Source organism: Schistosoma mansoni, chromosome 2 (assembly GCF_000237925.1).
Source record: "Schistosoma mansoni strain Puerto Rico chromosome 2, complete genome".
Lineage (NCBI taxonomy): Eukaryota > Metazoa > Platyhelminthes > Trematoda > Strigeidida > Schistosomatidae > Schistosoma > Schistosoma mansoni.
Genome location: NC_031496.1, coordinates 5,050,415 through 5,074,891, shown reverse-complemented (window position 1 = coordinate 5,074,891; position 24,477 = coordinate 5,050,415). Strand labels below are relative to the sequence as shown.

Genomic DNA, 24,477 nt, shown 5'->3' with positions numbered 1-24,477 from the left:
GAGGGCAGAACAAGCACTATTAGAATGGATCCCCGTTAACAGTCGCCTGTGTGCTGTCCGGCTAAATGGCTCCGTAAGAACTCGGAAGGATAGGGACACACGTCGTTGCCTTTTCGTCGTTTCTGCCTACGCTCCCACTGACTGCAGCCCGGATGAAGTGAAAGATGACTTTTACAGAAAGCTCTGTGAACTTCTTCAAAAAGCTAAGCGCTCAGACATAGTTCTGGTAGTGGGTGACTTTAATGCCCAATTAGGCAGCTTAAATCAAACAGAAAGACATTTAGGTGGGTATTTTAGTATTCCTGCTCAGCGAACAGATAATGGTGATCGTCTGTTGCAACTATGCTCAGACAGTCGTTTATTCTTAGCAAACACTAATTTTAAGTATAAGGAGAGATATCGTCTAACATGGCGACCACCTGCACCAAACCAACGATGGACTCAAATAGACCATATTGCCATCAGTCATCGTTGGAGAAGCTCGATAGAAGATCGTCGCTCGTACTGGAATACTTGTTTAGACTCTGATCACGCTTTAATACGAGCACGCATTTGTCTGCGCCTCAATGGACACAGAAAAACTACTCTAAGAAGACCCATTAGGATTGAATTGGAGGACGAGAAAGCCAAAAGTAAGTTCGAGGAATTCACGAGTCGATCTAGGCACGTTTGCGCAAGACCGAAGGCTCTTGGTTCGAGTCTCGCGTGCAAGATCGTAGGTTTGCAATGCTGAGGAGTCCCATACTAGGACCAGACGGCTCTCCAGTGTTTCCATGTTGTCAATGGTGATATAATTTCCTTGAATAGCCGTGTTGTAACTGCCCAGCCTGTATTGTCTAACGTCGAAGTCATAACAGTGTCTCTCTTGACTTGCTTTATCGCGACTATCATAACTTACCTCCGTAAGAACCCTTGAAGAACAGATTTAACCTCACCATTAAAGTTTACCTACTGGAAAGACAAAAGAATAACATTGAAATACAATTCCTACCTGATCAAGCTATACTATCTCAATAACCTCGTCGCCTTGGTGTTTATCGACTTTATTTTCCATTTACCATTCAACGTCCGATTGTAAAACTTCTGAAGTAGGATGAATTCAACTTAGTATTGTTTGTTTGAATCTTCCCATTGATGTTTAGGACTGCAACTGGTCAGTCTCTAATTGGCATATGTGCATACTGTGCGTATTGCCTCGATATAGCCTAAATTCACAAGCATAGTAGGCAAAGATGGATAGTGGCTAGCAGTGGAATCCAGGACACGCTTGTCGTCCTATTTGGGACACTGCAGATGGATCACTTTACTTCTAAAAAATCACGTCCTTCATGGTAAGTCGTCGTAATTCTTCTAAATGAAGATTCCTCACCTCTCATGTTTGAGTTTCAAACCTGAGAGTTGAGGAATCTTCATTTAGAAGAATTATGACGACTCACAGTGAAAGACGAGATTCTTTGGAAGTCATGTGACCGATCTCCATTCTAACAACCAGAGAAACAATTAATATAGGTACATAGAATGTTCGGACAACGTGGGAGACCGGGAGGACTACCTTGATACCTTAGAAGAGTTTGGAAACATGTTAAAATTATTAGCAAACTCGGTAGTCGACCAATCAAGTATAATACGCGATCCATCCTTCATCTAGTCCAGAATACAACTTTTAGTCTAGACATTTATTGAAAGAGACAAAATAACATGAATTTAAGCAGAGAGTAACCGGGTATAACTATGTTTACAGTATTCTTGGAAGTGCGGGAACAAAATATTAACATATTAATCATTTAGATCTGTTTGTTAACCTTTATGGAGAGTAGGCTGACGATTGATCTCCATACGACTCCGTACTGCGCTCCCATTCCTAGTTGTTGCTGTGGTACTAAAACTCCTGATGCCAGCTTCCAAATTCCAGAGTTATGTGCCTTGAGAATTTTGAGCTAAGAGATGTCTTGTGATGCAGCCTAGTGGTTTCTGGATAGTGTCCTGCTCACTTTCACTGTCTTCTAATTCCCTTTTTCAACTGAAGCCTAGTTTGCTCTCTAATATGGTAGGTCACTCCTGATGGTCTCTGACCAATGGATCTGGAGTATCTTGTGTAGACAGATATTTATAATTACTTAAACTGTTTTGATGGTGGTAGTTCTTAGTTTTAGCTTCGTACAACAACACTGTTTTAACGTCAGTGTTGAAAATCATAACTTTGGTCTTTTATGACAACTCTCTTAAGTTCTAGATATCCTTCAATTGTAAGAATGCTGCCTTTGTTCTTCCAGTTCGTGTCTCCACATCGACATTACATCCTGTACGTTTATCAATGAAGTTGCCCACGTGAGTAAAGGCTTCTGTCTCTGTCTTTCCATCAAGTATGATTTGACTATTATTTACTAGTGTATCTTAGAATCTTGATTCTTCCCTCGTACATACTAAGGTTTACTTCTACGGAAGTCGATGCTACACCGGTAGTTTTCATCTGGATTTGTTGCTGTATATAGGATAGAAGTAAATTTTCTGTTAAATCCAAGTCGTCCGGATGCGTTTAACGTGTCCACTGCATTATTATACTTTTCTCGAGGTGTGGAGATCTTTATAATGCATTCGACAACCAGAAGAGAAAAGATGTAAACAAGTAGCCTTGTTTAACAAAAGTTCTCATTCACAGTGCGTCTATGGGTTGCCATCCATGTGCGACTTTGCAGTTCAGTTCATCCTTTGAGATTCGAATGATGATTTTTTTTCAAGCACTCCACAGTGCTGACGATTCTACAAGTCCTTCCTATTCACAGTATCGAAATATTTTCCATGATCTAGGAAGATGACGTAGTGACAGGTTCAATTCGACTAATTATTCAACAATGAAAGTAGTGTAGCGATTCACTCGGCACATGATTGACCCTTAAGAAAGCTAGCATTTTAATTTCGAATTTGAGTGTCTAACAAAACTTCCATCCGGTTCGGCAACACTGTCTAAAACTCCCAGTACTGGCAGTAATATGACGCCTCTGTTGTTCTCAAGCTCACTAATAGCTCATCACGTCACTATCTTGGTGAGATGCTTGTTTTCCAGACTGTTGGTACTTGTTCTTTCGGCGAAATTCTGCAGAACAAAACGCAAGATATCTCTGCAGTTATCTCGAAGTGCCAGGTCATTATAACTTGTCATTCTTGATTAATCTGATGGCTTTAATAATTTCCTCTATAGTTGGTGTGCACATTCAAAAAACAGTGTTTTCTTCTCAGCATGCCGTTCTTCTCACGTTACGGCTGTTTCAAAAACCCAGTAAAGAAGGAGGGTTGGGCAGGTGACCGGTAACTTCATCCCGAGTAACACAACCTTGCTAAAAAAAACACTAACCAGAAACAATCATTGAAGCGATATAAACTCAAACCTGAGAGTTGAGGAATCTTCATTTAGAAGAATTATGACGACTCACAGTGAAAGACGAGATTCTTTGGAAGTCATGTGACCGATCTCCATTCTAACAACCAGAGAAACAATTAATATAGGTACATAGAATGTTCGGACAATGTGGGAGACCGGGAGGACTACTCAAATAGCTGACAAGATATAACCTGATGGTGTTCGGAATGAGTGAAACCCATTGGACATAGAACATCTTTGCAGTTACTTCTATGCCTAACTTCAGTGATTCAGCTAGTATGTTTCTATGAATAGATTTTGTAAGCCTTGAATGATGTTGCCGAAACCGAAATTACTGGGTTCGAGTCCCGCGTGTGGGATTGTGGATGAGGATTGCTGAGTAGTCCCATACTAGAATGAAATGGCCATCCAATGCTTCAAGGTTTTCAATGGTGGTTTAACATTGATCAGTTCATGGTCTCAATTAAGAAATGGTTATGGGTGGCACTATTTCACCCCACAAATGCATACACAAAACTACATGGGTTTCACCTGGCCACGCCACCGGGAACCAGATCGATCATATCTGCACAAATAAAAAGTTCAGGAAATCCATGTAAGACATGGAAACAAAGAGGGGAGTTTAAATAACTTCATATCTCCACTTGGTCGTGACTGAAATGAAACGGACGCTAAAGAAGCACTGGACAACTTTTGGGGAAACAGACTTACAATAGTTTAATACAGTCTTCCTTCGAGATACTCACGAGCTCACCGAATTCAAAATAGATCTCAGCAACAGATTTCAAATTTTTCAACATCTACTCAAGGAAACATACTAGCTGAAGTACTGAACTCAGACAGAATTAACTGCAAAGATGTTCCACTTTCTATTCAGGAAGATTTGGAAGGGAGAACAAGTGACGATAGACTGAAAAGAACGTTACTTGATCAAAATACCAGTGAAAGAAGATCTGAGCAAGTGTGAGAACTGCAGTGACATCACATTAATATCAGTACCAGAAAACATTTTCAACAAAATGTTGCTGAACCGAATGAAAGGTTCAGTAGACGCCCAACTTCGAAATCAACAGGCTGGATTCCGTGATGATCGGTCGTGTACAGACCAAATCGTGACACTACGGACCATTTTTGAGCAATCAACTGAATAGAATTCATTACCATACATCTCTTGCCTTGACTATGGGAAGGCGTTTGACAGCGTGAATAGAAGAACCTTATTGAACCTTATTCAACACTATGGTGTACCTGAGGAGATCGTCAACATCATCCGGAATTCATACGACGGACTACTCTGGATTATGAAGACCTCTGCATCTCAGGGGAAGCACGGAATACAATGGAGAGCTTGAATGCAGCTGGATGATTTGAACTTTGCAGACGACCTAGCTGTTCTGTCTCATACACAGCAACAAATGCAGGTGAAGACAGCCAATGTAGTAGCAGACTCTACAGCAGTAGGCCTCAACATACACAAGGTAAGAAACAAGATCCTCAAATACAACAAAGAGGCCACCAACCAAGCTGTGGAAGGGGTGGAAAGTGGTAAGTACCTGTGCAGCATCATTGATGAACAATGAAGATCTGATTCAGATGTGAAGGCGAAAATTGACAAGGCAAGTGCAGCATCCCTACAACTGAAGAACATACGGTACTCGAGATAACTGTCAGCCAACAGGAGTCAGAATTTTCAATAAAAACATCAAGACAGTTCTATTGTACGGAGCTGAAACTTGGAGGGCTACTACAATTATATTACAAAAAAGGTACAGTTATTTATACGAAGTTGTCTATATAGTATACTCAATATCCGTTGGTCGGATAGCATTAGCAACAACCTATTTTGGAAGAGAACAAACCAACTTCCAGCTAAAGAGGAAATCAGGAAAAGACATTGGAGGTGGATAGGATATATTTTACGGAAACCATCCAACTTCAATAAAAGGCATGCCCTAATTTGAATAGCCATTGGAAAGAACTGGAAAAAGGAGTCCGGAGTAGAGTTGGTTGAAGAATTTTCACTCAAAGGAATAGAATTATATATATCATTTATTTGACCACAATAATTTAACGGTGGTAAACCACAATCTTAGCTTGACCATGCCATTTGTGATATAAAACGTAATAACAGTTACATAATTATTTATGAATAACTTAGGAACGTTAAAAACATGCAATGCTGTTTATTCAAAATTGAATGCTTACAATGTGGGAATAAACAAATGCTACAACTCAAGTGTTTAATAATTACACAATTAATATATATATATATATATATATATATATATATATATATTGAAGTTCCAGCATTACCAATTATTCGCTCCAACCTATCAAGTTTCAAGTTAGACAACTGTCGAAAAGATTGTAAACATTTTCAGAATTTTATTCATTATTATTATTGTTATTTTGCATTATTTGTTTTTGTTATTGTTACTGTTAACCGAAATCGAACTATTCCTCCGACATACTACCAATTGCTATCGTTTATTCTAAACGTACAAAATCATACATTTTCACACTTAAAACGATGCAAATCGAAATGTATGGAATCACACTGTCTATTTATAGGTTTGTAAATAAATTAATGAAAATAATCATTTATTTTAATCATTAAACAAGGTATTTTTTATTCAGATCATGAACCGATCATTGTTAAACCGCCAATGAAAACCTGTAGTCTCTGAACTGTCGTTTCTCCTTTGTTTGAGACTTCTCAGCAGTGCGCATCCATGATCGCGCACTCAGCAGTCGAGCCCAGAACCTTCAGTCTCACGCGAACGCTTAACTTCCAGACCACTAAGTCGGCGTTAATGTCTAACTTCAACCAATACACGATATTACGCGACCATATTCCATTGTCTGAGGTGGAAAATTGTCTCACACCCGACACAGTGTCCCATACTTGGGCGAAACAGCCATTCAGTTCTTCCAAGTTTTCAATGTTGGTCTAACGTTGGTCGCTACATGATCTCAATAAAAACAAAACAATCTCCACGACCCTGTACACTAACAAGAGATTTTATTTTTCATAAGATCGCACTCAATAGAATTAGGAGTTATTTGTTTTGTTTTTCAGAAAACGAAAACGAATGAAAATTATGTTTCTTTTTATGAATGTGCCAATTACATTGACACTATATGCAATTGTAATGTTCTCACAGAATGACTTAGAAATGAAATGACTTTCACGCAGTCACATACATAAAAGTCTTTGAGCTTAAGTAACAGATTTATCTATGTTAACAGCAAATCTTTAGTAAGTTTACTTCTAACGTGTATGTTTTATATTGAACATAGAATGTACCATGTACTAATTTTCCGGATAGGAAAGCTGTATAATAGGAGATAATTTTATTTCACTAAAAATCAATAACTATTGTTTTTGTGAAGATCTCATAATTTAACTTCTATGTTTAAGCCTAGTTTTAAGCTGTACGTTACATTATATTGATATAACGTCAAATGAAATAAAATTCACTGGTCCATAGGTCAACGTTAACTCATGATTAGAAATTCATATAACTTTCCATAGGCTGTGCAATTAGAGACGATACTTCACTGCTCTCCACTGACTAACTTTCAGACGGTTTCCCAACGTTCTAGTGAGAATTCACCATCTAAACAGGAATCTCACTAGATTCGAAAATGAGTCAATCATCCAATAATGTACATTCGTTTTCCATCGCATTATTTTACAACTCAACTGATATTAGTATATATAAATCACGAAATTCTAGCTCATTTGCTGGATAGTATTACGTTTACCACAAAATCTAAAAGTCTTGAGTTCGATCAGAATTGTATATCCCTACTACTGTGAAATCCTAGAACTTAGGATAAAACCACTGTCCAGTGCTTCATCTGATTTCCATCGGTTCTTCAGCTAAAAATAGTTTGTAATAACAATTATCGCATTATAGTGTGGTTATGTTTTTTTAATCATCTCAAGTGAATGATAAAAGTAAAATAATATATGTTTCTTCAGTCCTCATAATCAAAACACGTATTATTGAGTATATGTATGCGAACCTATCAACATGTTATTTTCATATAGCTTCTAATTTCTGACTTCTATAATTAGAACAAGTCACTTTATGGATACCCTAGCTGTACTGTGTTTTTTTGTTAGACTTCTCGGCCTATGTAAGTTATTAGTGCATTACTGTGTGATGATATCATGAAACCATTGGGGTATATATACATATAATGCTGATCAAACTATTTCCAATCACGATAATCTCAATGGTATCATTCTTTTATGTTAGGCAGTAAACCCTGTTTTCACGTAGGTTACATATTGTTTGTCACTATGCTGTACCTTCACTTGAACAAGCCGATGCTTCTCACTGTATTCGAACCCGTGTCAACCCAGCTTCCCAGTCTAAGACTTTACCATTGATCTAATAGTGTCATGACTGACCTCCTGCAGGACTGAGATATTTGCATAGAGCAGTCGTTGAGTAGTAACCGCTAGCACGTTTGTCTGGTCCTTTGGTATCGACCAAATTTTATTAATCATTTTGCGTTTCGACTACTAGTCCATGTGACTCAACGCTATATTTTGATTTGTTATGTAGTTGGAAATTGTTGATGATACAGCCTGGAGAATAGTGTAGAAGTATAACCTGTAAGGATACCATGCGAAGAATTATTGTCTATATTTTCAACTCAGTAATTATTAGACTCCTAGACTCGCATTATTTTATTCTCCGATTTCTAAGCTTTCTTTCGACCCAGAAATCGTTGTTGCATATCTTATTGTTCCAGATTTATCAATAATTAATTAATTCCCTATATTGTACCACTTGTGACTAGATTAAGTAAATATTGTTATTTTCTAATTGTGTTGTTGTATGATCAAACATTCGAGATATGTTGTTGTATGGGTTTTGAGTCATGATTGAACCGATTATAATAAAGAAAGGGAGATCATACAACCCCTTCCTATTATTATGGCCAGACCACACAAAACCCAATACAACCCAAATAATTTGTTTGCTTTTTTCAACTTAACAGTCGGTAGAAAGCCTTGTTTAATCCAGTTTAAATGCCAGTATTTTTTTCTTTCTCACTCATGAATTTACTGAATTTGAGTGGTAGCAGTATTCTACTGTATTATTCTGTTTTCCTTCTCTTCCACTCTATGACTTATTCACACAGATCGAAGGATTAGATATTGCGTTAATTGAAAATCCTGAAGATTATCCAACTGTTATCCATGGTACATATTTTCGTAATTGGGATTCAATACGTAAAGAGGGCTTAAAACGTATGCAACGTACTCATATACATTTTGCACCGGGTGAAGTTGGTGAAACTGGTGTGATTAGTGGTATGCGTTCAAGTGCTGAGATTATTATCTATATTGATTTGATTAAAGCAATAAATGATGGATATAAATTCTACATATCAAAAAATAATGTTATTCTATGTGAAGGAAATAAAGAAGGTTGTTTACCGACGACATATTTTCGTGCAGCTTATCAACGTAATCCACGTGAGTGAATTTCCATCCATATATATATATATATATATATATATATATATATATATATATATATTGTTTAATATATCACATACTCTGCAACAATTGGTAATTCAGCCTATTCCTACCAAATACTGGGTCTATTAACGCCATCATATGCGGTCTTAAGTTCGATTCCCTATTTTACTTAGGTCACCTTTAGCAACATATCTCATATATAAAGCGTGGCTCAAAGCCAACCTACATGAATGTCTACTTGGTAGAATGAGTCTCAAAAAAACTATTCATAAAACTACACTAAATTCACCTGTTCCTAGACTCAACCACCAATCAAAGACTATCCAAGTAAAATAACTTGGATTTGTTTGAATCAGAAACTTACTTGATATAAGCATAAAATTCATAATCCCAACTTGCCATGAAATAATAATTCTCAATAGGTAAAAGAACAAGACATTTGTCATAGCGAATTGAGTAATAGAGGCGTATCGCTAATTAACTATGATTTCTAAATGACGAAATGAACGAGACATCACTGAGGTCAATAAGTAGGCAAATGCAGAACATACAAGTAGAACAATATTGAAATACCATAAACTAACTGTTTAATAAATAAATATAGAAAGGTACACAAACTGATTCCTCAAAAAAAGTTTTATAATTTCCATACTTCCATTTTCACGTTTCTTTCTCATAGGGAATCACTATTGTGTAATGTTTAGGTTGGACATACAGTGCTTGTGTCCTAATGGTAGATCAGTTGATGGGAGGAGAGAATATGGAACCTCATTGACTTTGATATCTTTTACACAATTTCAGCAACTCACTATCCGGGCCTATAGGGCTTATTTATAAAACAAAAGCTTGAGTACTAGACTATGAGTTACACTTTTGATGTAAGGTCTAACGACAGTGCATTGTTATTCAAATTGTTCTAGGTGTCTTATGTTTTGAACCCAGCACTTAACGGTTGAAATCCAGGTACTTTAACTTCTAAATCATCACTGCAGCTTGTTGTCCTTCCCAACGTACTATGGGAATAAGTTAATCCCACACAAACAAGTCGGAAAGTCGATTGGATTATCGGGAGAAAATAAATTTTGTTAAAATATACGAGATTAGGACACTGAAGAAACCAAAGCGAACAGACACGCTGGCAATTTACTTTGGTTCAATTCGTGTATACTAAGGACTTCGAGTCAACAATACTTTATGAACTAGACGAACATACTATTACTCTACTTCTTTACAGCTACATTAGGGATATTTCTATCGGGAAACTCAGTAACAACTCTAAAGCATTGAGAACAATGATGAATAAATCAGTATGAAACATGAATAACAGCACAAGTGTTTGTTACATGCATGTATAAAATACCTAGACCAGATTATATACACTACATGCTACCTATACGAGCATAGATGCTTCCTGTCACAAGTATACGTTACTTACCTGCATGTGTAGAATGCATAGACCGAAACCTATACAATACATAGTACACACATGGGTATGAATGCGATTTGCTTTTGCTATTTATAGGTTGGAGTCCAACCCATTGACAATGGGAAATGAATCAATTAATTGCTTTTCAAATCATTTGATTAAAGTGGTCTGTTGACGATCGATTCCTCCACATCCATACCACATACAAGTTTAGTGTAGAGTCTTGTGCACTGGTTACGATACAATTTATAGCTATCACTCTGGATTACAACGGACCTAACGGTCCTTCCTAGAGATAATCCATTCAGGCACGAAGCTGAATACATTCATTATTGCAGTTCTACATTTTATAATTATCTTTACCACACATCGTTTAAGTAGTCCATATTTAAAATAGAGTGGGAGACTAGTACGGTGTCCGTCCCTCACGTTAGTTCATGAAACAAAGTTCCGTCATCTTCGGGGCACTTTGAGGTGTTATTTGAACTCTATCCCGTACCATAGAAAGAAATTGGAATAACACCCCAAATGACTGGTGTTGACGTCTAATCGCACAGTTAAAAAAAATAGTCTCACTTAATATTATATCTTAATAATCAATATATAAAGTGATTGATTATTAGTTATAAGCTGTGTAATGATTTCACATACTTCTTGATTAATGTGAGAGATGAGAAGCTCTGTCAGGCAACTTTGTGCAAGACTTTTTTGAGGGATTTCACATACGCGCAATCCACTTTATTGTTTCGAAGAGCACAATATTGGTAGTGTTCGAGTGAAGAGCCTTCATAAGGTTTATGTACAGGTGGGTAGAACACTTCAAAGAACTCTTGAATCGACCAGCTCCACTAAGCCCACCCAACATCGAGGTAGCACCCACGGACATCCCAATCGATGTTGGCCCACCAACAATTGAAGAGATCAGCATGGCCATCAGACAAATCAAGAGTAGCGAAGCAACAGGACCAGACAACATTTCAGCAGATCAACAGGCTGGATTATGTAAGGATTGATCGTGTAAAGACCAAATCGCAACTCTACAGATTATTGTGGAACAATCAATTGAATGGAACTCGTCACTCTACATCAACTTCATTGACTACGAGAAAGCATTTGGTAGCGTGGACAGGACAACACTATGGAGGCTTCTTCGACACTGTGGCGTGCCTGAGAAGATAGTCAATATCATACGGAACTCCTATGATGGATTAAATTGCCAAATCATGCATGGAGGTCAACTCAGTGACTCGTTTGAAGTAAAGACTGGTGTCAGGCAGGTTGCTTACTCTCACCCTTTCTCTTTCCCCTGGTGATCGACTGGATCATGAAGACATCAACATCTGGAGGAGAGCACGAGATACAATGGACAACTATGATACTGCTGGGTGATTCAAACTTCGCAAATGATCTGGCTCTCCTATCACACACGCAACAACAAATGCAGGAGAAAACGACCGGTGTAGCAGCAGCCTCAGCAGCAGTAGTTCTCAATATACACAAAGGTAAAAGCAAGATTTTCCGATACAATACAGCATGCAACAATCGAATTACACTTGACGGAGAAGCTTTGGATGATGTGAAAACCTTTACATATCTGGGCAGCATCATCGATGAACACGGTGGATCTGATGCAGGTGTGAAGACGCGGGTCGGCAAAACAAGAGCAGCATATTTACAACTGAAGAACATCTGGAACTCAAAACAATTGTCAACCGACACCAGCATCAGAATTTTCAATACAAATGTCAAGACAGTTCTACTGTATGGGGCGGAGACGTGGAGAACTACGAAAGCCATCATCCAGAAGATACAGGTGTTGATTAATAGTTGTCTACGCAAAATACTTCAGATCCATTGGCCAGACACTATCAGCAACAAGCTACTGTGGGATACAACAGACCAGATTCCAGTGGAGGAAGAAATCAGGAAGAGGCGCTGGAAGTGGATAGGACACACATTGAGGAAAGCACCCAACTGCGTCACAAGGCGAGCCCACACATGGAATCGTGAAGGTCAAAGGAGAAGAGGAAGACCAAAGAACACATTACGCCGAGAAATAGAGACATACATGAGAAGAATGAAGGACAATTGGATAGAACTAGAAAGGAATGCCGAGGACAGAGTGGGTTGGAGAATGCTGGTTGGCGGCCTATGCTAATTGGGAGTAACAAGCGTTAGTAAGTAAGTAAGATAGGGATAATGGATTTGCACTACTGAAGGGTCCACTACTATGACGAGGAGGCTATTCAGTGCTTCAGGATTTTTAATGGTTGTCTAACTTAAACATATTCGTGATCTCAGTAAAATTTAATTTTTCTTGATAGACTACTTCATTAAGTATAGTAGGGGTTCCGAGTAAATCTTATTATTTAAAAATAAACTTGCATAAAATTCACTGATATCATAGTTTCCCTTTTGCTTTGTATCCACTAACTATATGCTTCATTCAACAACTCAGTTACATTAATATGCATATTGACTAAAATTGTTTGGTAACCACCCCTCCACATAAAATTCGTATATATTCCGTTAACCATCGATCAGAATCCTAGAAAGGTCAGATAAGCACATCATACTATTCCATATTTTTATTGAACTTAGAAACTCATGTGACTTTATACATTAAATATTAGTTCACAACATAAGAAAATTGCAGTTTGTATGAAACTAGGTCATTTGTTGTGTAGCGCTAATTAACAGATATATGAATATTTAATTGTAATTCATGAGCAATAAGGGATTTTTCAACACTTAGTAAGTTAAAAGCTTGTAAACAAGGTAAAGATGTAGGCGGCCTGCTTGAATATCTGCGCTACCTGTTCCTGTCATCTTAATATTTCAACAAACCTGTTTTTTATTTGTTTTAACACATCATTGTCTATTAATCGCATAACCTATACAGGCGCGTTTATGAAAAGCTTACGTCCTTTCGCTGTACAAATTACAAAAAGTACAATAAGAGACATCGTGGTGGTTGGAAATATGTATTAAAGAGAATGAACATTAATCAAATGTCGATTCCCGAGCTGCTAAATTCTAACTGCCGATCACTAATTAACAAGGTGGACTATCTCCAATTCCTACTAAGTCAAAACGTGTATCGTAATTGTGGTATCATCACAACTCAAGAATCTTGGTTAACTGATTTACAGGACGATTGCTTAGTATCACTACGTGATTTCAATATCTATCGTCAGGATCGATCAAGCAATAAAAAGAGATGTAGCTGCGTTTGTAAACATTAACTGGTGTCGATCTACTTTTACTTGTTTCAAGTTTTCGAATGACTTTATTGACTGTCCAACTTAAAGTTACCGTCCAAAAGACTTAAATAAATACAAATATGTTTATGTTACCAACATCTACATGACTCCAGAATGCACATCATCTGCGCTGTTTTTGCTGATGAGTTTACTGAATTCGCTGTTACTGCCTCCAGTGGTTCACTTCCAATTGTATCTGGTGATTTCAATTCATGTGACTGTAACTTCCTTTACATCACTAGGTCACCAAAATGTAGTAGATTTTCTTACTCGTTTGGATGCTCATTTAAACTTCGCTTTCATTAATGATGTGGGTACATATGTGACTCGTAAACGTGCTCCATTGTCTAGCTCGGATCACTGTATAATTCATGTTCTACCTAAAATATATGGAAAACATGGAAAGAGTACACCCTTACACAAGACCAAAAAAGTCATATATAGGAATTACTCAGAAGAAAATATACAAAATCTGAATATCATGTTCCGCTCGACTGACTGGAATTATTTGCAGATGACTCACTGGAAAACACCACTGATGTTATCACCTGCTATCTTGAATTCTGTTTTTATATTTATTGTTCTACTGAAACCACTCTTTTAAAGTTTTGGTCGACTTACATCTCCACAACTAAAACGATTACGGAGGGTAAAAGAAAGAATGTACATGGAGGAAAACACTAATGAAGTTCGTAAGCTAAATGGTCTAATAAACCTAGAGATTAGAAGTCTCAACTCTATGTTTACTCAGAAACTCCTGTTTTTTTAAAAACTCTCTAAATATGTGGAAATTCTTTAAAGAACTTACAGGTGACAGGCAGATTGGAAGCGATAACCAGCTGAATGTTTGTGACTTAAATAAGTCTTTTGTACGTCAGTCATCTGATGTCATACTCCCTATATCCACAGGTTTGAAGAATAATTGTGTTCCTAGTTTTGCTGAGTATGATGTGCGAAAATGTCTCCAGTCACTTAATTCATCCCTGATGGTATTTGGTGTGGGTTACTTATACTTACATAAGTAGTATATGACGATGGTCAGGCATTTAATGTATTTCAGTAGATCCATAACGAAAGAACGGGAAGGAAACGCAATCGATATGAAAATGCATGAACAATAGTAATCGGAGACGATGAACTGATATTTGCAGAAGGAACAGTCAAAATTGAGACAATTGATTGATAGTTTGCAAACTAACTATTTACTATATGGTTCTCATATTTTACTAAGATATTCTGTAATTTTGTGCACAAATGCATTCGATTGTCCCCACTCGTGTTCTTGTTCACTGCAGTATCCCAAACCTCTTCAAAAAGTGTACTGACGTTCTATGCTATCCATTCACGAATGTCTTTAACAGATCCTTCTCAACTAATCTCATACGGAAAATGTGGAGAAAGATAAAGATAATCACTATACCTAAGAAAGTATCTGGTAATAAAAATGTGAAATTTAGACCCATAACAATAACTTCACCTTTCCTCAAAATAATGGAAAAATTACTGATACACCCACTTCAACCTGCAATAGAAGAGCACAGTGATCCGTATCAATTTGCTTACAGATGCAAAAGAAGCTCCTTAGATGCCGTTGCTTTTCTGCATCACAATATAGTGTTCGGCTTGGAAAAGGATAAGAAGTATGTTCGATGCACTTTTCTGAAATATACTTCTGCTTTTGATTCTATACAAAGACACCTCTTACTTAACAAGTTGATCAGCGTCAGCGCTGACGGCTGGATAACCAATTGTCTACGTTCCTGCCTCTCTGGAAGAGAACAGTACACTGTGTTTGGAGGAAAGTGTTCAACGTTTCTACTGTCTAATGAAGGTGTCCCACAAGGAGCTGTTCTTTCACCTCTCCTTTTCCCTTTTTTCTGCTTGTTCTGCCATCTTCCACAGTAAACACTTTTGTAAAATATGCGGACGACCTCACTGTATGTATGCCGATTTCTACCTCTTTACATCCCATAGAAATGAACGGGTTTTTGTCTCGTATTGAATGATGGTGTATTGATAATGGTCTCTTACTTAATCGCCTAAATGTCAAGCTGTTAACTTCAGCCTAATACATGGACAACACCTATACACTATTTTGGGACCCCATAATGCTTGTGCTATTGGAGACTCCTTGATAAACACAGTGTCGAAGGTCAATTATCTTGGTGTTACTTTTTCCTCTGATCTCTCTTGGTCTTCTCATGTTTTACTGTTATCGAAAAAAGTTTACCGTTTGACTTACTACATAAAGAGGCTGCATGCTTTTGGGATTACTCGCCATTTACCCTTACAATTTGTCAATTCTTGCATATTATCTATTATTCCTTACTGTTCTCCATTATTCTTTTCCGGACTTTTGAGAAAAAACTTTGCTGTTTTGCGGAGAGTGCTGAAGGCGGTTTGCAAGGTGTGTGGTGAATCTTTTGAGGTCATTATTAATATGCTTGTGGATAGACATTTTAAGTCTTGCAAACTCTTGGCAGGTGTTATCTTATCAGATACTAACCATCCACTTCATTCATATCTTTCTCTTTGTATATCTTCTGGTAGAACGAGACGTAAATACATTGAAATCTATGCACGCAAGCAAATCTATAAAAGTTCTGTGATACCTTACCTAGCAAATTTACTTTGTGACGAACAGGCTGTTAGAGTTGACCTAGTCAATAACCTGTATCCTTAAGCATGTCTCAAATTTGATAAGTTGTACAGAATCAGACTTTTTTCACCTTTTTTCATTTCTTTTCTTTTTGTTTCTTGGTGAAAAGATCTTGTTGAAATGCCTCGTGCTGAAAATTCTATATTGAACCAAAATATAATATTGAATAAAGCCATTAATAATAGTAATAATAATAATAATAAAACCATTGCATACATGTTATCATATAAATGTAGATCGATACCCCAGAAGGTAGCTTTCCAAGTTTCACATTTTCATATTTATTCGTCACAATTTTAACAAATATAGTATTTCTTTGATTAGTTAGTTTTTATTATATTTTCGAAGTAACTAAGTATGTTTCATAAGTTAACCGTATTGTAAAAGAAGTACTTCTGGTGGTTTTACGTTGGAGTATATTTATATTTCCGTACAAACTTATTATTCAAACCTTCTTTGATCCACTTCTTTTGACTTTGTAAATAATCCTAAACGTTAGATAATTCCCGTGAGGTGATGTGACCAGAGTTGACCATATCTTTAAAGATTGACCTGTTTGACTGGCTTAGATTTCCTTTTTAAATAGTCATATAAAGTATCACTCGGATATGCGTTTGATAAATCTACGCTTTTCATGACCAATATAACCCGTTCCACATCGGCAGATAAACTGATAACCGTACACTGAGATGACTCAAAGCAGTAATCGTTTTCCATCACAGCAATTATCGTTCAAGATTATTCACTAATTCAAAAGAACTGTCTGAAAGAGTGTTTAGATCGGAAATTTGTACAATTCACAAATTCAAACCTGATCTCTTGTTTTACCAAGCTTCTAACACTCATTTTAATTCGGTATATATAAATAGATACATTTAGTTTAGCTTCCAAAAGTTCATTACTATCGAATAGCTATTGATATTGATTATCTATTTACACATATGATTTTTAAAAGTTTATGTCATGTGATATATTGAGATAACAATTATCATTATTTTCTAAAGTACTGCAAATTTTTGACTAAGTAATACAATATCAATGCTGAGCGGTAGCATCTCATACTATGTAGTTGAATAACAACACGGTTTCAAATCCAATAGCGGTGATCCACACACATCATCAAACCCCAAAAAACATTGAAGATTTTTAGATTATTCAATAGTTTTTTTTACCATTAGGTTGGAATTGAATAATTCTCAGGTTTATGCTAATTTATAGAGAAATAACTGTCCTATAACTGAATAAATTCTCCATCAATCATTCAGTTATTTGTTTACTAGTAAACTAGCCTTGAAGTGAATTTCTTTAAATTTCATTGAGAAGTCATGATGCTAAGGAAGGTCAATAAATATCATAAATTCCAGAAGGGTTTTTGTGGATATTATAGTAATTTCAATAGTTGAGATCATGAGTCAACTAAAGCTAGACCACCATGGAAAAACACGGAGTTCAGCGAAGGGATCTCTTTTCAACGAATTTATTATCAAGCTGTACAGTCGTATATATATGAAAATGTTTTATTAAAGTACTAATTCCGTGAGGAAATGTGAACACTAATAACCAAGATTATAATAAGATGATTAGAATGAATAAAATGTTTTGGATACAATAATTAAAGGTCGTAGAGGTGTAAAATAAATAAGATGATCTGATGAGTATTCATGAATAAAATAATGAGAATATAAAATATAAGTAAAGGGGAAATGGAGTAATAATAATAATAATGATAATAAAAGAATGATAATAATAATAATATTAAGGCCATGGTAACGATAATGATAAGACGTACTTCTTTTGTACGCATAGTTCTGGTTTGAGCTCATGGGTGGTAAGAGCTTCGGCTATTTTTAAGAGTTTGATCCGAAGAAATCTGGGTAGATTTGAATGAACCATATAAACAACCTTAAAATCAGACTGGATCCGTAGGATGATTACAGTCGATTAGGTGCTCAAGTATAGAGCTCTTAACTACTTTCTTTTCACCTTTGTAGAACCAAACCGGGATATGTTCTCGTATCCGAGTTGAAAGCGAGCGCTGGCTACGGCCGATGTACCTTGCTCCACAAGAGCAGGTGAACTGGTAGATGCACATAGAGGCGACCAGACGCGGAAGCTTATCTTTGATGGATACAGAAAATAAGTTCTTGCTCGTGAAGGTGATTCGTAGTTTAGCAGCATTAAAAGTCCTTTTTATCGTTGTTGTTAAACGATTTTTAATAACGTCTGATGTTCGATCACCTTTAAATTCCAGACTTATATAAAGGTTTTTCTTCGGCACCGAATAACTAGGTTTCCTGTTGACGCTACTTCTATTCATATTTTTCTCTATGAACCGGTCTGGGTAGCCGTTTTTCATCAAAGTTTTCTTAAGGAACGCGAGTTCTTCGTTAATGCATTCCGTACTACATATTCGATGTATACGATAATATAAAGTATGAATCACATTTCTCTTTCTGCTTAACGGAACCCAGCTATAGAAGTTAGTTAGTTGGCCATTCCATGTTAGCTTTCTAAAAATGGATCTTTTTAAAGAACCATTATTTCTTCTTACTAGACGTACATCGAGAAAAGGGATTGATTGGTCGCGTTCCCTTTCTAATGTGAAGTCTATGGAAGGGTGGCATGAATTAAAAGAGTGTAAGATATCATTTAAATCAATATTATCGTCACAAACGACAAATGTGTCGTCCATGTATCTTACGTATAGGTGGAATTGATTTATCATTGAATTGAGTTGGTCGTTTTCTAGTTTTGCCATGAAGCAGTCTGCTAGAATTGGACCTAATGGAGACCCCATTGCAATCCCATCTCTTTGTCTATATATTTCATTGTTGAAACTGAACTGGACATTAAAGGTACAACGTAACAATAATTCTTTTAAGTGTTCAGTTGGAATACCTAGATCTATGTTGTTAGAGTCGATATACTCACAAATATAACATATCGTTTCCGTTAACGGTACACTAGTGAATAAAGAATTAACATCAAGCGAGAACATGTGTTTCCCGGAAGTACTAACATCCTTAATACGATCAATAAATTGAAAAGTATCATGAATAGAATATTTAGATACTTGCCTTCTAACTGGTTCCAATTTTTCAGCTAACCATTGGGCTATTCGGTGGTATGGTGAGCTTGGCATATCTAAAATAGGTCGCAATGGTAAACCTGCTTTATGTACTTTCGGTAGTCCGTATAAGCGTGGGATGATTGAACCCATTGGGCGAATGTGATTATATAAATCCTGGGTAATTATCTCTTTAGTTTTAAGGTTTTTAATAACATCCGTTAGCTGTTTTTCAATCTGCCGTGTTTTGTCACCTTCTCCTTTAGGTTTAGAGAATTTAGTGGCATCGTCTAAGATTAATCTCATTTTTTCCAAATATTCTTGGCGGTCAAGTAAGACTACACCAGCTCCTTTGTCAGGTTTACTTAGTATTAAATCCTTATTTCTTTTCAGGAGCATTAGTTGATCCAGATGGTTCTTAGTTAATAAGTTGTTCTTACCACATTGTATATTAACATATCCATGACTACAGTCCAGTAATGTGGATTTAAAATGCTGAAGATTTTGTGGGGATGTTGGCACATGATCATGAGTTTGGTTTGATAGATTTTCGAATTGAATTTGTGTATAAAGTCTGTTGGTTTTGGAGGTGCTATTACAGAATTTGGGACCCAATGATAAGGCCTGCATTTGGATAGCCGAAAGTTTAATAGAAGAATGATTAAATACATAATTTTCGGGATGTTCTGGAAACTTGTTAATCACGTCTACGTGTTGCAATGTTTCTAAATGTTTACGTTTAGCTTTTTGTGACTGTTTTTCAGCAACATCATTAACATAATCCTCAAATTGTTTACGTTCATCTAACGACAATTCAAACAATGCGTGACTTCTTAGAGATATGTTGCGATCTAATTCAACTATTCAAGATTTAATGGCATCTATACAATTGAGAGTATGACGTTTGAGAGTTTTTGCATTGGGATGAATGTGGTTTCGTCTTAGTGTCTTCCAGAAAAGTTTAGGATAATCATTACTTTCGATACAGCTTTCGAGAAAATTGATCTCATATTTCACTAGCGCAAGCTTGACGGTGTAACGTAAGAACCCATTGAGTTCCTTCATCGTCATATGGTCCTTGCTTTTCTTTAATTGGTATATAATTCCCATTTAAACATTAAAATGAAAACACGGAGTTCAGCGAAGGGATCTCTTTTCAACGAATTTATTATCAAGCTGTACAGTCGTATATATATGAAAATGTTTTATTAAAGTACTAATTCCGTGAGGAAATGTGAACACTAATAACCAAGATTATAATAAGATGATTAGAATGAATAAAATGTTTTGGATACAATAATTAAAGGTCGTAGAGGTGTAAAATAAATAAGATGATCTGATGAGTATTCATGAATAAAATAATGAGAATATAAAATATAAGTAAAGGGGAAATGGAGTAATAATAATAATAATGATAATAAAAGAATGATAATAATAATAATATTAAGGCCATGGTAACGATAATGATAAGACGTACTTCTTTTGTACGCATAGTTCTGGTTTGAGCTCATGGGTGGTAAGAGCTTCGGCTATTTTTAAGAGTTTGATCCATGGAAAACCTGGAAGTACCGTTTCGTCCTATTGTGGAACTCCTTAACAATGCGCATCCACGATCCCGCCTCGCGAGATTCGAACCCAGGACCTATGAGTCCCGCGTGCGAAAGCTTAACCTATAGACCACTGAGCCGGTATCCAACGGTGTTAATGTCTAACTTCAACCGATTCGCAAAATTGAGTGACTGGCTTCAAGAGGTATTTCCTGGAGTTCTAGTGAGAAGCAGTGACCAGTGGAGTTCAACTGGGTCTGTTGTGAGATAGTAACTCACTGAAGACTATAGTATATGTGTAAAGAAGTGCTTCCAGGTTTTCCATGGTGGTCTAGCTTTAGTTGACTCATAATCTCAACTGTTGACAATATCATAGATTGACTGAAATTGTAAAACTATACCATTTAAAATTCCAACTCGATGAATTAAAGATAAATCACTCACTGTGGGACCGGATTTGTTCAGGACTGAACTACACTTATTTAGTTATTTACTTTATAACAAAAATCTTCATACAATAGAACACTAAAAAATGATCCACAAAAGTTAAATTATGCATCTTTGGTGATTGCTAATTGATGTGCTGTCAACTTCATAAGTGGTTTCACTGCTATTATACTTCACGCAGAATAATACCTCAGATGAGTTGAAACATCTTCCGGCAGTTACCAGATATACCTTACTGTTTCCAACTAAGATGAATGTTTCATGAAACATTTACAATCCTCTATTAGGTGTCTTGTAAGATTTAAGATACTTTCCTTTTAGCAGTGTTTATAGGCTACTCCACATAACAATTATGTGAATGCTTCCCATTTACATCATAATACATCTTCAGTTGATATTGATTTAATAATACAAACGAACAGTTATTAGGACGTGTGATTTCTCGAGTCCGATATAGGTACACAAACTTCCTATATACAATCTTTCAACCAGCTACTAAATGAGATGACTAAAAGTGGGAAATGACATTTATTGGACTAAACCGATTCACAAGCATAAGCACTCATATATATATATATTTTACAGTATGTATATATCTTAATCTCACTTTATAATATTAATTAAGATCGAACAAAATGCAAAATCATGTTTAAGTTCAATGTGATATCTTTAATATGAATATGTAGTATAATATTCATTTAGCGTAACTTTTTGTCCAATCATTTCATCATGAAATTATCAGTATTTGCAGTTACATCTGACATTCATTGACTAACCGTCAGATATCAGTACTCGTTTGCTTTTCTTATTTGAAGGGTAAATAATGTCCTCATATTGCCATCTATCGTGTATCTTCTATCTCCTGCTTAGTGCCATTATCAATTCCCTGCTCTTGAAGTTGACTTCCCACAGTTTTAACGGACAATAGCATCAAGTTAAGTGGTCTTGTGTAAATTATTTTACATTGAATGTGATATTCATTATGGATTGACTTACTTTAAGATGAGTTAATGAAGTTTTATTAAGGAGTCGTGAATTAAATCATATCATAAGTAAAGCAGTCGTTACTAAAAGAATTGGATGAGCATTGAATAATGTCACGAGTTAGTTAAAGCTATAAATGTAAACCATTGGTTATCAACTTAGTGGTTTCCAGAATAAACTCTCTTTCGCTATGCAGTCTGAAGATCTTGCAATCGATCCCTAGTGTGTTCGTAGGTAGATACCATTAGAGAGTCACATGAAATATCTGTCTGATATTCCCCTGTTTTCAATAGCTTTACTATTTACGTACTTGACATTCAATCACTAGGTCATATGTGTTATCTTCCCTTTGCACTGTGTACATCTTCATTTTCCCCATGTTTCAAGTGTTATTTCTCAGCAGTTACATCGACGTTTTTATCTCCGTATATATATTAAAAGCCTTGTCATTACTCTGTATTGTTTATTGATCGTTTCAACTATTTGTCTTGTACTTTATGTTTCATTTTTGACCATATATATGCATGCGTAAACACGTATGAATGTTTACGAATTGTAATGCGCATAAATCTGTACTTGTAGCTAAACAATAATGCCAAGTGTATTTTACGTGTAAAATCACTTGTTGTTTGACTATAGAATATTTAGTTGTATGTACTACACCATATGGAATATTTGTTCTGTCTTCGTTTTTACATTTTTATTGATTTTAATTATGTACAAATAATTTATTCATTTATACGTTGATTTTGTTTAATTGTTTTCATTATTTAAGAATATTAAAGCTGTATATTTGTGTAATAATAATAATAATAATAATAATAAGAAGAAGAAGAAGAAGAATAGTAAACATTAATAATAAAAATAGTTTAAACACTTATTATATCATGTTATTGTGACCTTATACTTTCAACTACAAACTGTCTGTTTCTTCCTTCACATAAAATTGTGGTTCGTTATGCAATTGACGAGTGATTAGACTATACAGAATTCTCAATTGTACTTTGTAGCCCTTAGGAAACTCTTCCACTCTTAATCTTTAAATGGAAAGCAAGGAGATATGTTTAGGATTTTGTGACCTTGAAATCCTGAAAAACATTCTAAGATTGGCAGTAAATCCATTAAAATCATTCAATCAGGGTCATGAAAGCATAATCAGTTGTTTCCTAGATTTTTCGTAAAAATTTCTAACGATAGGTCTGATTGATTGAAGTATGTTCAACATTTTCTCAGATTCAGAAAGTTTTTTCTGATGACTTACCAAGAACACGCAAAACACATTGATCTACGTCTTTATATGATAAAATTTTCATTTTACAATTGTACCTTTTTATATTGTGTACTATGAGATTCAGTTCATTCCAACATTTGATTATCCAACTAATATGGAGAGAAAAAACTGTGAAGTGTTATTTTTTAAAACTGAATAGTAACGTTTACAATAGTTTATCAGACAGACATGAACACGTAATTAATAATAAAAGCTTTGTTCAAACGGGTAATTCCCACACTAATTGTACCCCGTCCAAACATATCACTAGGGTGTGTCTTGGAGACACTGTGACCTCTCCAACTTTACCCGACGTATCACCTCAGGAAACTTCCCACCATTATAGTTCTCAATATCTAGATCATGAACATTTGAATCACGCCATTTTTAAAATACATTTACTGAAGTAACGTATTGAATACTTCAATGATTACTACTTGTAGATGTGTTACATAATGTCCAAATTACTGTACACTGGTTTGTTTATATTGTTGTTGTTTTTTTCTATATACCCACAGGTCTTAAACTTTCACTCACTCCGTAAAACAGCTGGCTTGAATAAAGCTCCCGTATAAACAACATACTTATCTTTGTTGTGTATAAAAGTAAAATTCTCACAAACATTCTGACACAAAATTACGAAATTCAGTCACTACAGTTATATAGTGATTACGGTTACTTCCAGTTTCAACTGTTCAACTCTACGTTATGCATACATATTACATTACACTTGGACAGCCCACTTTCATATGTTTATCTGTATCTTTTCTTTTCTGTTATATAATATAAACTACTCTCTATACAAGTAGTTTGTTCATTTAGAGACAATTTTATTTTATTTTTCAGATATTCAGATTCGTTTGACTGATTTTTGACCTTTTGGTTTTCTATTATATAATATATATATATACTTCTTTATATTTGGATTT

The 24,477-nt window shown here is 35.7% G+C and overlaps 1 protein-coding gene across 1 annotated transcript in view; it reads left to right on the top strand.

Moving 5' to 3' along the window:
- Smp_037640 (hypothetical protein) overlaps window positions 1–24,092 on the top strand; it is a gene marked incomplete at both ends in the record, with an annotated part of 54,775 nt that extends 30,683 nt beyond the window's left edge. Inside the window, 4 exons of the mRNA XM_018795423.1 lie at window positions 1,561–1,680; window positions 8,335–8,397; window positions 8,543–8,879; window positions 24,067–24,092. Coding sequence (XP_018649737.1) covers window positions 1,561–1,680; window positions 8,335–8,397; window positions 8,543–8,879; window positions 24,067–24,092 — 546 coding nt within the window. The remainder of the gene's footprint in view (window positions 1–1,560; window positions 1,681–8,334; window positions 8,398–8,542; window positions 8,880–24,066) is intronic.
- Window positions 24,093–24,477: the final 385 nt, after the last annotated feature.